Here is a 17,136-nt window from a genome sequence, read left to right as displayed (position 1 = left end):
ATCCAGACTAATTTCCAAGGTTCCTTGATCAACTGACTAGGTGTGGGATAAAAGGGAGGCAGGGTGGCAGAGCACAGACCGGTCTTTTCTGCAGGGATTTTAAGGATGTGGCTCTGCTTCAATCCTGAGGGTCTGAAGTGCTACTAACCTGGATTGCCTCAATCATTCTTTAAATTTTCTAACCAAGGATATCTAAGAGCTAGGCAACACTAATAGACTAAAAAAAGAGTTGGACTATAGTTTCTTGCAGTAAATGAGTGAAATACTACTCATTCTTTATGATATGAAACTCAAATCAAAGCTCAAGAAGTTGTTCTAAGCCAGCAATAATCAGTTCTGTATGAATGACATCCTACAATTAGGGCCTAACCACGTGCTTTTTACTCAGAACCAAGTTAAGCTACAGAAAAGTCCATTTCTTTTCTTTTTCACCAAATGATTGATATTCAGCTGTTCCTTTTATTCTGTCTTTCTTTCTTTTTCCCGTATCACATAGGACTCTAAGTTGTGGAGAGGACAACTACGGGGACAACAAAAGTGGGAGGCAATTTTTCATGTGCCTTGAGGTACATTAATTTCCTTCTATTAAATCATTTTGATTTTAGACAACATGAATTAAATTGGTTCAGTATCATCTATGTATCTCCAAAGAAACCTTACTCATGTCATAATATTTATTAACACAGCAAATCCTAAATACAGAAGAGCTATAAATCCTCTGATGATTACTACTTTCTAAACTTTTTTAAAAAAATATCAAACAGAGAAAATCTCTTTTGAAGAACATGAAGTGTTGGGTTTGGAAAAAGAAGGAAAATAGTGATCATTATAAATTCTACTGTGTATGTGGCTGATGATGAATTTTAATCCATTTAAGTCAGAACATAGGAGATCTGATTATCTGGCATCATTGCTGCATGAGGGGGTAAGAGCTCATAATTAGGAGGCAGCTAGGTGGTGCAGTAGATAAAGTATTCAGGAGGACCTGAGTTCAAATCTGACCCTAGACACTTGACACTTACTAGCTATGTGACCCTAGGCAAGTCACTTAACCCTCATTGCCCCGCCAAAAAAAAAGAAGAAGAAGAGCACTTGATTATAAAACATATTTGCCATTCAAAAAATAATTTTCAAAATAGACCTATGCAGAATAAAAAACCTCATCTCAGAAGAAAATTTGCATGGAGGTGCTCCCTGGGATTCTGGGAGAAAAATTAAAAATCAAGGCATCATCAAAATTTCTCAGTAACATCATCCTCAAGAAAATAAATTTACCTCCAGAGGCCAGAAGGAAAGACCATGAGCCATGGTCTTATAATAATGTAAATCTCCATAAAGTTATGCATGATAGACAATATATTTTTAGGCTGAGAGCAACCCTGAGGCTTTATCCAAAGGGATCTCAGAATCTCAGGAGATTTAAAAATCAACACATTTCACTATTACCAATGAAAACAGTAATATGCAAAGACAACCAGCTTCACTGGCAAACTTCTGGTAAATCATTGGTGAACTTGGGCATCCCAATGACACACTGCTACTGCTAGGACACAGAAAGAACACAGAGTAGTCTTCTTTTCAAGTTAGGTTTTTCAGAGATACATTTTTTGATGAATCAGAAAGGAAAACAGATGAAGGAAATGTAAACAAGTCTCAATCATCCCTATAGTCCAATGGGATAGCTACATCTGTAAAATGTCTTTGGTGATGAAACCAAAATCTATTATTTAAAATGTGTCTCGGGGCAGCTAGGTGGCGCAGTGGATAGAGCACCGGCTCTGGAGTCAGGAGGACCTGAGTTCAAATGCAGCCTCAGACACTTGACACATACTAGCTGTGTGATCCTGGGCAAGTCACTTAACCCCAATTGCCACACACACACACCCAAAATAAAATAAAATAAAATAAAATGTGTCTCCAGAATCCAAAAAGACCAAAAAGTCTTTAAAATACATCTGTTTATTATTTAAATGAAACAGCCAACTGGCCATTATGCTACCACTACTTAAAGAATGCCAGTATATTTAAAAGAATAAAATGTGAATGCTCACAATATATTAAGTACATAAAAATAGAATTCCTTCTACAGGGATCTTAAGAATCACTACCTACATAATATCAAGCAAAACGTACCAAAGGATTTGTCAACATTGAAATGTAATTTCATTCCTTTACTTCTAAACATTTTCCCCCCAAATGAGTGGTCTTTGGGATGTTTGTGGGGTCACCCCAGGAAGTTCTTCTCCTGACTAATCCAACTGGCTTCGCAGACCATGTGTCACAGCTGTTGATTAGTGAAGAAGGATTTTGTCTCCCTGCAGACAGGATTTACACAGAGTGGGCAGCTTAGAGTTAACTGCTTGGAGCACATTTCATTTGATTTGATATGTGAATGAACCAAATCAGCCAGTGCCTGAAAAACAGATGATAAGAAACAAAGATTAGCTAGAACTAAAAAAAGTGTATTTCATACTCAGTTTATTTTTCCTTTTGTGTTTGCCCTCAACATCACCACAGTGCTTTTGGTTTGGGGTTTTCTTTTAAAGTTCATTCATAAATCCTATCAACTAAAGACTACAAAGCTTTTTTTTTCCTGGGAAACCTCAGCTCAAAGAAGGTTAAGACAAGGGTTTTTGGAAATTAATTACTCTCACCAATGCCCCAAAATAATTGTTTTTTGAAAAGCAGATTTTACATTAATCTTAACTGCACAGAGACACAAATAGGAAAATTGGGGATAAAGGGGAAAAAAATTAAGTATAGGGAATTCGATTTTTATTTTTTGTAATTAATTGGAACTCAAAATGTTTTAATATGTGAGAAAACCAATATTCTGTTCGAGTTTCTCAGAGGACTGCTCTACTATATGTTCTACTAAGACAGCAGCAGCATTGTGGATACCTTGGAGAACAATGGATTTCCATTAAGAGATTCTGCTCTTCTGATGTTTTCAACTCCACACTGAATCAAATGAGAAGGGGGAAAAACACACAAACACATTTTTATTTCTTATAGTTCTTTTTTTAAATCTGCTACAACCAAAACCAAGCAAACAAAACAAAACCGCAACCCACGGAATTGGTTCAAAAGTGTCTACAGGCATCTGTTAATTGAAAATATTGGACCTAGGCTATAAGGTAATGTTCATCTCTGTTATTTAAATGCTTCTTCAATTTCTAAGTGCTATTCTTATTCCTCCCAAGCATTTTATGTTTCTAATCCATTTTAAAGTTATCCTTAGAATATAACTCTTTCTTCATTTAAATCTGTGCTTCATTCTTTTTCCTCCAGAAAACAACAAATCAGACATAGATTCTAACACACAATTTCAATAGCATCTCACTAGTAGCATGTCATTCTTTATGTCTATCTTCATCCCCTTCATGAAATCCACATTCAGTACCACAGTTCTTGTTAAAATATTCATTTAATTCTCAAACAATGATAATGGTTTGGGGGTCTACTTCATTTCTAAATATTTATAAAAATAACTAATGCAGCTCTTGCCAACTTGTAGATGAGTTTAAATCCCCCCCCTTAACAAGAGATAAAATAATCAAGTGTATAAAGATTATATCATGAGTGATAGGGGATAAGAAAAGGACTTGAGATTTCAGTGGCATAGGAAATTCCATGTTTAGAATATCCAGGTTAATGCCTTCTCTAAAATTTAAAGTCTTGGAGAGTTGCATAAAGCAATGAGAGGTTAAGTGACTTGCCCAGAGTTAATATATGTCAATGGTAAGACTTAAACCCAGGGGCAGCTAGGTGGTGCAGTGGATAGAGCACTGGCCCTGGAGTCAGGAGTACCTGAGTTCAAATCCAACCTCAAACACTTAACACTTACTAGCTATGTGACCCTGGGCAAGTCACTTAACCCCAACTGCCTCACTTTGAAAAAAAAAAAAAAAGACTTAAACCCAGGCCTTCTTGGTTTTGAAGCTGGCTGTCTAGTCACTATATTTTACTGCCTCAAGTCCTGTAAGAGGCCTGTAAGCCAATCATTTTTTCCCCTGGGATAGGTATGAAAGGATATACTACAATTGAAAAAGAAGAAACATTACCAAAAGAATAGAAAGAATTCTGAAAATATTTACAAGTCAGAAAAAAGGAACTTATTGCAGTTTCCATTTTGGTTTCCAATGTCAACTAACCTGCTTCCCTTTTCCAAAAAAGGCAAGCATCATACTGTGATATTCAGCAGCACCCAGAAAAGTGAATTCTCATAGCAAATATAAAGTATAATTTTCAGTAATGATAGGCTATGGTTCCCAAGCTGTGTCTCTTTCATATTAATCTCTTTCATATTAATTCCAGATTGCCCATTTCTGACTCACAGTCATAACAAACAGAACCACCAAGTAAGTTCTTTTGACTAAAAGTAATTATAAATGTCATAAAACTGAGTATCACCAATTTAGACTGAAGTGTTTTTTTCTCTAAAATATAAGAATGAAAAAGCAAATTTACTAATTAAATAGTGAGCATTTTTCTAGAACTAGATCTAACACAATTCAGAGTTGAGTTCTGTGTACATATTCTTGTGTAATGAAGGTACCTATATAATATTTGACAAATTTGGTTGATTTACCATAAGAACAACAGTACAGTGACTGCTGTTTATTTGGAAGTTAATTATCCAATTTATAAAAGATCTAGGCCACCTGAATCTCTTTCTCCCTTTGGTTACCTACCTTTCTATCACCATTAATTAAGTCTAGTATCAGTAAGTTGGAAGGGTGTGGGGGGTGCTTTTTTTTTGGGGGGGGGGGATTTGCTAAAAGTCAAATCAGTTAATGCTACAGATAGTCCTTAATTTAGAGAGAGGTTATGTTCTTAAAAATTCATTTTTCAGTTGCCTGAAGCTGATAACACATATGACCATATAAACAATGTTATAAATGGTTATGAGATGGTTTCTTTGTTCCCTTTTATGTATTGATTTAATTAGCCATTTGCCAGTGATGTGATCAATCTGATTGTTGAAATAACAAATACCAATGTAAGATGGATGTGAAATATCACTCAATATGGAAAAAAAAATCCCTAACAAATTACTGCATCAGTAACAATGGGATAGGGATGGTATAATTTTCTACAAACCTCATTTTATCTAATTACAACTTTTTGGGAGAGCTAGGTGGTGCAGTGGATAAAGCACTGGCCTTGGATTCAGGAGGACCTGAGTTCAAATTCGGCCTCAGACACTTGACACATATTAGCTGTGTGACCCTGGGCAAATCACTTAACTCTCATTGCCCTGCCCCCCCCCCAAATAAAAATAACAACAACAAAACCTAATTACAACCTTTGTATTTAGCCATCTAACATAGCTACTAACAAACTATCCTAGAACTCTTCATCATATGACTATTCTGTACAGATTAGTAGTTGTCCCACAACACAATACCAGGAACTGGCTTCCCATGTGAAATTCCTCGAGTGGAGTAAGAAGGATTCTCTGAACCACTGTGTTCCCCTCTCACTATGCAATGAATGCCTAATGGCCAGTGGCAGGAGGCCTATGTATTTCCATCATTATATTCCCCTCTCTCCATAAATGCAGAATGCATTTTCCCATAGGCTAAATGTTATAAATGGTGGTTAGGTTTCTCCAACTAGCCCACAAAAGATTATTTAACCCATAACATAGCTGAACTATAGTTTTTCTCCACAGTGAATGACAATTCACATCCATCTTACATTACAAGATGCTAACGATGGTATTTGTTATTTCAATAATCAGATTGATCACAACACAGCGGCAAACACCTAATTAAGTCAGTACATAAAAGAAGTCAAGAAAATTACTAAGGACATGATTCTGTATTTATTGCCATACTTGTAACACATAATAGAAAAATAATTTTTTTATACAAGTCCCAAATTAAATGGCAGTATCAAGGAAGAAAAGGAATTATAGTACAATAAAACCAGACTTATTCAGATTAATGGAAAGATGCCTGACAGGATTAATGAAAAGTTTGAAGTACTGACTTTTTAAAAACAGTGCAGTTTTCATATAGTATATAGATTATTCAAACTAAGTTAAAAAGTATTGTCTAGGGGCAGCTAGGTGGCACAGTGGATAGAGCACTGGCCCTGGAGTCAGGAGGACCTGAATTCAAATACGACCTCAGACACTTAACACTTACTAGCTGTGTGACCCTGTGCAAGTCACTTAACCCCAATTGCCTCATCAAAAAAAAAAAGTATTATCTAAGAGTTATCATTAGGCCACTTGCTTTAATGAATGTTTTCCATTTGCTAATATGATTCCAAATTATACTTTAAAATATTCTTAATTATTTGGGGGAGGGGATGGGGCAATGAGGGTTAAGCGATGTGCCCAGGGTCTCACAGATAGTAAGTGTCAAGTGTGAGGCCGGGTTTGAACTCAGGTCCTCCTGAATCCAGGGTCAATGCTTTATCTACTGCACCTCCTAGATGCCCCCCCCTTTTTTTTAGAAACCATCTAGTTTAGCCCTCTCTCTTTCTTTTTTTTTTTTTGGCAAGACAATTGGGGTTAAGTGACTTGCCCAGGGTCACACAGCTAGTATGTGTTAAGTGTCTGAGGCCAGATTTGAACTCAGGTCCTCCTGACTCCAGGGCCAGTGCTCTATCCACTGCACCACCTAGCTGCTCCTTTCTTAATTATTTTAAAGCATTTCAATATTTTTATACTATTAAATTACTACATAAAGAAAGGACTTTGTGAAGAACATCAACTTCATGAAGATACCGACTCAATCCCAGTCAAAATCACTATAAATTCTGAATTAGTGGGATTCAGATAGTATCATGGCATCTTAGACTTAGAAGGAGTCTCCAGAGGTCATTGGAGGTCATCCAGTTTGACAATCTCTAACTGAATCATGAGTAATTTCTGTGGGCTAGTTTTGGGGCAACTAGGTGGTACAATGGTTAGAATACAGGACCTGGAGTCAGGAATATTCCCATCTTTGTGAGTTCAAATCTGCCCTCAAAGACTTACTAGCAGTGTGACCCTGGGCACACTCTGTTAGAGGTAACTCTGCCTCCATTTCTTCATTTCTAAAATGAGCTAGAGAAGGAAATGGCAAACTACTCCAGAATCTCTGCCAAGAAAACTCCAAATGAGTCACAACAAGTTGGACAAGACAGAAACAACAACAACATACTAAATCATGGATTCCCTCTAAAACCTCTCTAACAAGAGGTCACAGCACTTCTGCTTGAATACCTTCCATAAAGGGGAACTCACTCTCTATTAAGACAGCTCATTTAATTTTTTCTTTTTGTTTTTTTTTTTAGTGAGGCAATTGGGGTTAAGTGACTTGCCCAGGGTCACACAGCTAGTAAGTGTTAAGTGTCTGAGGTCAGATTTGAACTCAGGTACTCCTGACTTCAGAGCCGGTGCTCTATCCTCTGTGCCACCTAGCTGCCCCTCATTTAATTTTTTAACCCCTAAGTCATTTTTTCCTCCCAGTAGATTCTAGTTCTGCTTTCTGGGAATCAAGAAAAACAAGTTCACTCTAACTTTTACATAAAAATCATAGAAGTCCCTGAAGATGGTGATCTTTTTTATATGAACTAATGCATAATCACACTTAGAAAATCAGAAATAGAGATACACAAAGCAACATTCCTTAGTCATAAAAGTTAAAAGGAAACTTACCTCATTTGCTAATTTTTGAGAGTACTCGATATCTAGTTCATACAAGGTTTCGATATGATCACTGGTAAATGCTATAGGTACTAAAAGGATATTCTTTCTGCCCCTCTCACAAAGTCCTTTGATAGTTTTATCTGTATGTGGCCCCAACCATGGCATTGGACCAACCTATGAAAAGGAAATATTAGTGACAACATAAACACACTCTGATGTGACTTACACAGAACTGATCATTTTGAAATCTGAATATTCACCATGGAGACACCAAGGGAAAGGAGGAAGTGAAAACAAGGAACTAATGAACTAAAAAACAGTCATTTAAGGATTTGTTTTTCTTTTATATGAAAATCCAATTCAACAAGCCTTTATTAAGTACCATTAATTAGACCTCATAATATTCAAAGGACTATGTTAAATGATAAGAAGAAAAAATAAGAAGAAAATAGTAATAGAACTTGTAATTAGGTATGTTACAGCCCAGCTGAACTACCAACTATTGCCTAAACTTCATATGCCACCTCTCACCTCCATATATTCAAAAAAGCTCTCTCTGCCCCTCCCCCAATGCTGAATGATCTCCCTCCTCATCTCCACCTCTCAAAATCCTTATCTTCCTTCAAGATTCAGCTCAATGACAACCTCATTCCTGGAAACATTCACCTAGTACAGTGAAAAGAGCACTTGGGTTCAAATTCCACATCTGATACTTACTACTTGTGTGAATCAAAAAAGGGAAGGCAACAAGCATTTATTAAGTATTTACTACATTCAAGGTACTGTGCTACAAAGAGATTTAAAAGTATTTCTTCTGATCCTCACAAAAACTCTGCGAAGTAGATGCTATCACTGTTTCCATTTTATAGAAGTAGAGAGAAAGGTTAGGTGACTTACCCAAGGTCACACAGCTAGTATGTGTCTGAGGCCAAATCTGAACCCTCATCTCCTGACTCTTGGCCCAGTGCTCTGTGCACTCTAGTGCCACGAGCTGCCTCGGTTTTCTACTCAATAAGATTAGACTCAATGGCCTCTGAGGCCCCATTTCAGCTCTAAGTCTAGGATCCTATGCTCCCACCATGTCTTCATGCTCTTCCTCCTACATGTGTTATCTCCTCCCCATCAGAACATAAATTTCTTGAGAGCAGGCACTGTCTTACTATTTGTATCTGCAGCACTTAGATTAGTGTTTGGCATATATAGTAAGTGCTTAACAAATGCCTTTCCATTTACTCATTCATTCATTTTTTCCTCAAATTCTATTTACTTCCTGCATACATCCTCTTCGGCCAAAAAATATAAGATCACTGAGGGCAGAGACCATTTTTTCCCTAAGAATCCTTGCATAGTACCTTTCCTATAATAGGTATTTAGTACGTGTTTGTTGAATCAAATTTTTGTCACAATAACAAATCCCTATAAATCCACAACCATGTTATTTTTAGATCACTCTCTTTTCTCCTCCCTCTTACTTGCTTCCAGTTATTTGTGTTTCCATGGTGAGTATCCAGATTTCAAAATGCTCAAGCCTATGTAAGTGCTGATATATGTGTCGTGATCAATAATTTTAGCACTTAATTAGTGCATTGACTGTCTCTAAAGGTTGATGAACTAAAAAGGTAAAAGAAATTACAGAAGATTACACTACTAAGTTATTAGATTCTGACACATACCTTAGACTGCCAGACAAGTCTATAAGGGTTGGAGTATCCCAGCTTCTCCATTACTTTTTGGACTGTAGCTCCTACCTCTTGAGGATAAGGATCACCTCGATTGACTACCTGTGGTTAAGAAAGATTATGCTTTCAGGCTCAAATCATACATAAAGAACAGTCAAGCAAGATGCTCGTGGGTGGCCTCCAAAGTACAATTAAGGAAAGACTGGATCTGGTCTCTTTCCTCTAAAATTACAAAAATGTCCTAATAATCAAGATTCTACTATTATCAGAATTATTATGAAATGCATTTGTTGTCCATGCAAAAAATAGTATATTGTATAGAAAAGAATGATGGAAAGGGTCCATCTGGTGTAGAAGTGCATGAATGTCCATCAAATATCTTTTAGAACCATATGATGCAAAAAAAAAAAAAAAAAAGAATCCTATGATGCAAGAAGGGGCTTGGAAGAAGAGAGGTAGATTATTAAATGAGAATGAAAGTCCTAATTTATTTATGGTGGTACAGAAAATGCCTTAGAGCTGATAGGGACAAGGTGAATAAAAGATGATGCAATACAAAAACATTACAAACATTTTTAGATTATAACTTAAGAACAAGGACTATCTTATAATTGTGTTTTAAACATTTACATGGAGCTGTTCACAAAATATGTCTGGCTGACAAAGTAGTTCAGAAATGTTGAATTCAGGTTTTCTTTTTAACTGCTTCAGTGATGGTCTCATACCAATAATCCATTCTGTAAAATTCAGAAATCTCAAAGCTACCCAGAGAGTCACAGGAAGTAGGTAAATAAGGGATCACTAGGCCAACAACTTTCATCTTCACTCTCTTTCCTTCTCCTTAAGGTTGTTGCATCCAGTGACTCCACTGTCCTTTCTCTACTACTACACCAGGTTTTCAGGTTTCACTTCCATTAACTTGTTTTCCCCACAGGCAACAATCCTCTCCGACCCCAACTTGCTCAACCCCTTAGGGAAACAGAAGGAAATGAAGTTTGAGGGTTAGAAGAGGGAAGACCTAACATTATTCAGTTTAAAAAAAAAAATCTGAATTGAAGACCTAGCATACAGATGGGGGGAAAAGTGAGCTGAGAACCTGTGTCCCTATGGCAGAATAAGTTTGGGGCTCTTACGTACTGTCCTCACCCCTCTGCTTCCAAAAAAAACATAATGAGCTCCTAACCCTGTGGTTAATTACTGAGGAAACAGACTTTCACATGAGGAGCTTCTCTCCAGGGCCCACTTGCCCTACCTGATCATCAGAACAAGGAAGCAGGACAGGGTTCCTTGCTGATGACCAGCAGGTGGCAGTAAAGACCCACAAAAAGTCACCCCAGGTTCCCAGTGCCCAGTCCCCCTCTCCCCCACTACCATATCAAATCTGACAACTTAAACAACAGCAAAACCACCACAGGGTGGAGGAGTTTATTATGCTTTTGAGAAGAAAAATATGCCATTTTTTAAGCTTCACTGTTCATACTTTTAGGACAGAATGCTCAATTCTGAGCTAGTAAAATGGACTGAAATGCTTTCTATGCATAGTCTTCTTTACATTTAAGTAGTTTTATTCTTTTTGAATCCGTTATATCATATTTTCTGTAATGCCATATGAACCATACTACCAACAAGTCAAGCCAGGGGAAATGCCTCTTCTGCTTCCAGTGGCTACTGCATAGGACTGTTCATCCAAAACCACTTAAAAAATGAAATGCAGGCAATTTTTCTTTTAAGAATGAAATATTTAAAAAAAAAAAAAAAGAAGAATGAAATATGGGGCGGCTAGGTGGCACAGTGGATAGAGCACCAGCCCTGGATTCAGGAGGACCTGAGTTCAAATCCGGCCTCAGACACTTGACACTTACTAGCTGTGTGACCCTGGGCAAGTCACTTAACCCCAACTGCCTCACTAAAAAAAAAAAAAAAGAATGAAATATAACAATTTACTAAGAAGTAAAAAAGGTATTGAGGGGCAGCTAGATGGCGCAGTGGTTAAAGCACTGGCCCTGGATTCAGGAGTACCTGAGTTCAAACCCAGCCTCAGACACTTGACACTTACTAGCTGTGGGACCCTGGGCAAGTCACTTAACCCCTATTGCCTGCAAAAAAAAAAAAAAAAAAAAAAAAAAAAAGAAAGAAAAAGGTATTGAAAGGGTAGCTTGATGGCGCAGTGGTTAAAGCACTGGCCCTGGATTCAGGAGTACCTGAGTTCAAATCCAGCCTCAGACACTTGACACTTACTAGCTGTGGGACCCTGGGCAAGTCACTTAACCCCCATTGCCCTGCCAAAAAAAAAGGTACTGAAAAAAAGACCTTTAGTGCATATCAACAGATTTTTTTAAATCCATCATCTTAATAAAATCCTTGTCAGACCATAAAAATATATTCCAGCTGTTCCCTCTTACCAAACTGATGGCAATGATTCTTTCCAGAGCTAGAAGCATCTAAGACTCATAGAAACAGGAGTGACCTTAGAGAACATCTAATCTAACCCCTTTGTTCTACAAAAGAGGAAACGGAGTCTTAGAAAAATGAAGTGACTTGTTCACGGTCATACATCTAGTTAATGGCAGAGAACATGAGGCTTCTAACTCCCAATCTACTGTTTTTTCTACTGTGCCTCCATCAGTCACTGCTTCAAGAAAAATGACATGACACCAAGGATCAGGACTCTATCTTTACATAGGAGAAATTGAGACAACAAAGAGTTCGGGGAGCACTGGGTTGGGAGTCAGAAAGCCTAGATTCAAATGCTGACTCTGCCATCTAGTACCTGTGTGACATTGGACAAGTGCCCTTGGCCTCCATTTCCACAACTGAAAAATAAGGAGATGATTGGGTGAGATGGCCTCTGAGGTCCCTTCTAGCTCTAAACCTACATTTACCTGCTAATAATTAATTCTAATTAAAAGATCTTGCTTACTTTGGCTCTTGCCTGTTTATTATCATTTTTTTTTAATCAACCTAACTTCCTCAAGGTCAGAGGTCATGTTGATTTGCACGTGTGCTTTAAAGGTTTGGGTTGCTGTGGGGTTTTTTTTCTCCTCTTAGGGAAAAACTATTAGATGTGACATTCCCAGGTAAGAAGTATAGGAGAAAAATATAGAAGAGCACAGAGCAAACTGGTTATATCTTATCACCAGTCACACATGTGAGATAATAAAATTTGTGTTAACTAATCTCTGTGTCAGGTCTTCTTTCCAAAACTGTAGCTTTAACAGCATGAAATTTGCTTGTCATGGATATTTTTATATTGTTCAACTATCTTAATTATTCCATTTGACAAAGAGTTCAAAGTCCCACCCCGACTACATGAATATTGGAATCTTTGGAATCAGAAGGTTTTGCTTTTTAAACAAGAGAGATGTCCTGATAAGCAAATAATCAACTAGAGGACAGGTGTATGATGAAAAGTGTAAGAGAGAGGAAACTTTAAAAGGAAAAGGATGCTAATGACTTTGTGAATAACAAATAGCTCCTTAAGTAAATCTTCAGAGAATGAAGGAAGAGTAATCAAACGGCTTCATTTTTAGACCCCACCATTCAGTTCTGACAAAATCCAGCTGCTGACGGTCTCAGCGTTCTAACCTGAGCCTCAACTGCCTCTCAACAAAGGGTCAAAGGCAATGGAATCTGTTCCTTTTTTCCAGTCTCCTTGACCTATGCTTCTAATTTTCAAAGGATGGTGCTTTTATTATATATGAATACATATTAAGAATATACCTAGTCATGGATGACCAATCTGGTTACCGACAGTAAAAGAGAACTGAATTTAGTACCAACAGATAAGACTGTTTTGGAGATCATTCTCTGCCCATAAACATAGGGGCTATTAGGGATAAGTTGATTTTATAAGTTGATAAAATGGAGGTAATAATTACTGAGCACAAAAAGGAGACAATATGTATAAACTTTTCTTTGAGTTCACAAAATATATTTTTCTATGACTTACAGACATTGGCAGAGAGTGTGCAGAGAATAGAATAACCACCTCACCCCTCTTCTCTGGTGGAAACAGGTCCAGTTCTTTTTGTATGTGGTCTACAAAACACTGTGTGAATACAAAGAAGAAAAAAAGAAAAGGGTAAGAAAGCCAGGAGAAGTGAAGGAAACAAACTTTAGAAATAAATAAGTTATACCAAAATGTTCTCAGGATAACATTAAAACCAAATAAAAGATATTTTTTGACAGCTAAAGGTACAGTCTTTTCCTCCTTTAGTTCATCATCAAAACAGATAACAACAGTTTTAAGGGCCTGGGGAATTTGATGGGAAACTTCTAAAGCTCACTAATGGCTCACTGAAAATGTACGTTCTGTGTCTGCTTCCCCTCGGGAGGTACAGGGCACACTTCCAGATGGAGAGGAAACACATATGGGGAAGAGAAGTTGTTTTAAGATCTCTTTGCTCAGTTAGCAGGAAAACAGCTTACCAGGTCTTTCTAAAACTTCTTTCATTTGGCTTTCAGGCACATCACATTAAACTAAAATACATTAGAAGGAAATAAGAGTAGGAAAAATTAAGAAAACACTCTTCTATTTTTATGACATCTTTCTAGACCAGTCTCCTAATAAGTTAGTGTCAATTCCATCACAAACATCAGAGGAAAACAATGCAGAGAAATCTACTGACTTACCCAAAGTCATTCATTAATCAGTATCAGGACCAAAATATCTGCCTCCTGACTTCAAGTCCAAAGTTTTGTTCATCAATTCAATTTTCAACAAAAAATACAACTTTCTTATTCACTTTTATCATTTATTTGTCCCCTCTTTAAAGTTGAAAGGCCAATTGGCCAAGACCGTGTGCATTTTTGTAATCTATATACCTGTTCATGATTCAATGCTCCATGAATTAAACTCTTAAATACATACTGAGATTTGTGGCCCCCTTTCCAGAACTTCTGAGCATAGTTAGGTAAATTATAGCTTCAATGTGAAAAACAGAGCCCCAAAAGGCTAGAAGAGTTAATGCCCCCCCTTTCAATGCTCATTAATTACCTTCTTTAAAAAGTTTTATCACAAGGTAAGACCTGCCACAGGCAGTGAAACAGAAAACCCCTGCAGTGTTTAGAGATCAGGCAGCCCACATAAGCTGTCTGTGACCAGAAGGGTAAGAAGGGAGTTTTCTGCAAATTCTGTTTAGGAGCCTACAAGTAACATTGATATCACTCACTCCAACAGACTAAGCCATATTATTAGTGAACTTAATAGAATTATTATTTTATTTTGTTATTCCTGAGGTTAAAAAAAAATTAGGTACCTGCAAAACCAGAAAATGAGGTTTAATTTTTTCTGCTTATTGTTTTTTTTTTCTCTTCTGCTGAATGATCTTAACACTAAGAATGAAGTCTGCTATGAACTGGGATTTTAAAATCATCTCCTTTAAACCACTTATGAAATAGCAAGTGATAAATATCACTTTATCATCGTTTAAGATTACCTGTGCCATGCTCAAAATTAAAGAGTAACAGACAAATACAAGGGCTACTCAATCACCTAAAAAATTCCACTGGCAGCATTTTCTATATGCAATCCAACTGCACAAAGAAAGAAAAAAAGCTACTCAGTCTTTAATCACACAGTGGAGTAGGGCAGCTAAATGCCTCTGAAACTCCCTTTCATTTTATAAACAGAGACTTCCTCAGTCAAGAGACCTTTCCATCTTTCTACTTCCCTCCTTTTCAAAGAGCTGAATTTTAATGCAAATCTAATTACTCACTAGATGAGTACGGGCAGGCAGATGCTGTGCAGATCTCTCTTTCAGTAGTTACCACATGTCAGTCTTGACCTAAAACACCCCTACTTGCAGAATCACAAACCTCTCCAGAGCACAGGCAGAGGAGGCAGTCATTGTTGGGCTTCATGTTCAAGCTAAACACAACAGACCCCTCTGCACGTAGTCAAGAAATCAGATATACAAAATAGTCCCTTGTGGCTAAAATCAGTCCCATTCTTTTTACTTCACTTCTTAAAATGGTCATCAAGCCCTAGTTCCTAGATATGAAGTGTTGTTATGTTAACCTATTACATCACCTACAACATGACCTAGAGGGATATAATAGACTCTGTAAGGATCCTGACCCAAACTCACAATGATGCTGAGCACCATCTAGTGGTAATGGATTTTAAATAGGAAAGTCTTAAAACTATATATCTTAAATTGACATTCTTCCAAAAGCTAGTGAACTTTCTAAGAGGCAATAGCCTCCATTTATGGAACAAAGTAGAACGCATTTGTATGGTGTCTGGTAACCATTATCAACAGCAGCATACACAAATACAGTCCAGCAAACTATGCTAACACAAAGGATTCTAAGACACTGGCTTCAATAAGTCTCACTACTGTCAGGTGCATAATCTGTAACACAGAATGAAAACTAGTAAATATTTCTCTGCTACTGAATCACCATCACATATATGCTTTATCATGGTATGTCCTTTAGAAGCAAAATCACTATAATATAATTTTCTAAAGATTCTGTATAAGGGCCTAATGATTTCACATACTTTTTTTTGACCATGGTACTCAGAGATGTTGAAGATCCACACTAAAGAAAATATAGGTGGATCACTGAACAAATTAGTTAATGAACACTTATTTACTAAGCACCTACTATGTGCCCAGTACTATGCTAAGCAACAAAGGCAAAAGAGAGTCCCTGCCCTAAAGGAGCTCACAATCTAGTAAATAAATGAATTTATTTGCAACTTAATTAAGTTTTTAAGATAAAAGTCTAAAGATTTCATTATTTCTATACATTTCCCCAAATAGTAAAACAAAAAACTAAACAAATGGGCAAAAAGTCCAAAACATAATAAGCGGTACAATTAAAACTCAAAAGAGAAGCTTATACAAAGCAAGGAGAAATCAAAAACTTGATTAATATCAGCAACTAAAGCTGCAAACAATGTTAGCAATCTTCTCTTTTACCTCAATGAAAAGAGGATGGGTAGGCCATCTGTCAATAGTACTCCACTTCATCTTTGGTTTCTTCCCAACTTTATTATAATATCGATAAATAGCATTTAAACTACTACCTAAAACATATAGACAGGTAATTAGTAAATGTTTCATAATAAGAATAAATAAGAAGTTTGTAGGGTCAGTAATTATAAGCTCTATGCCAAATTAGCATCATTATAATCATTTAAAAACTTTAAAATGCGCATAAATTAAACTACATAGAAATGAAGATGAATAAATATGCTCAATTACAATAGACTCTCACGCTTGTGGTCTCTCCCAGTGAAGAAGGCTATAGTTAGGACTTAGATATTTTCCGAAAATTGGGAGCATTTTCGGAAAAATCACATTGGTATCTGTGAATAGTCAATTTACTTAAGGGGATAAGGGGGAAGAAACAACAAACTCTGGAGTAAGTCAAAACAGTCCATCTCTTGTACAGGTACCCTAACAAGAAGTTCACAAATTTTCTGTGTTGGTATACATCTGTGTTGGATAACATGAAGCTCCTCTCCCAATCCTCAAATTGTAAGACTCTACCTTAAAATGATTCTCCCTTAGCCCAAGTGAACAGGCAATGGGGACAAAGGTTAAACACATGAGACTGAAGGACTTCAGAATCTCACCCCCAACCCTGACATGATACTTGTGTTGTGACCTTAAGATGTCTCACACCAGCAATCTATTGATTATTCTAAATAAAAGAACTACAAGAAGCGGAATGGCATCCAATTTAAAATGCTAGACATGACTGTCATATTTTAATTAAAATTTACTCAGGCCAGAAAGCAACCTACAAAAAGTGAGTTTAATGCAGGAAAGCAGGGTACAATCGAATAGAATTATC

General features: G+C 36.9%; 1 protein-coding gene across 2 annotated transcripts in view; it reads right to left on the bottom strand.

The window, feature by feature from the left end:
• Nucleotides 1–1,941: 1,941 nt before the first annotated feature.
• Nucleotides 1,942–17,136, bottom strand: part of FECH (ferrochelatase) — a 46,387-nt gene continuing 31,192 nt past the window's right edge. For both annotated transcript variants that reach the window (XM_043975303.1, XM_043975302.1), the window contains 6 exons: nt 16,257–16,363; nt 13,277–13,375; nt 9,322–9,429; nt 7,658–7,822; nt 2,902–2,961; nt 1,942–2,413 (listed from right to left, as the gene is read on the bottom strand). In XM_043975303.1, the coding sequence (XP_043831238.1) occupies nt 2,279–2,413; nt 2,902–2,961; nt 7,658–7,822; nt 9,322–9,429; nt 13,277–13,375; nt 16,257–16,363 (674 nt within the window). In that variant the 3' untranslated portion in view covers nt 1,942–2,278. The remainder of the gene's footprint in view (nt 2,414–2,901; nt 2,962–7,657; nt 7,823–9,321; nt 9,430–13,276; nt 13,376–16,256; nt 16,364–17,136) is intronic.

Source organism: Dromiciops gliroides, chromosome 1 (genome assembly GCF_019393635.1).
Source record: "Dromiciops gliroides isolate mDroGli1 chromosome 1, mDroGli1.pri, whole genome shotgun sequence".
NCBI classification, from domain to species: domain Eukaryota; kingdom Metazoa; phylum Chordata; class Mammalia; order Microbiotheria; family Microbiotheriidae; genus Dromiciops; species Dromiciops gliroides.
The sequence above is the reverse complement of the archived record's forward strand: the minus strand, read 5'-3'. Positions and strand labels throughout refer to the sequence as shown.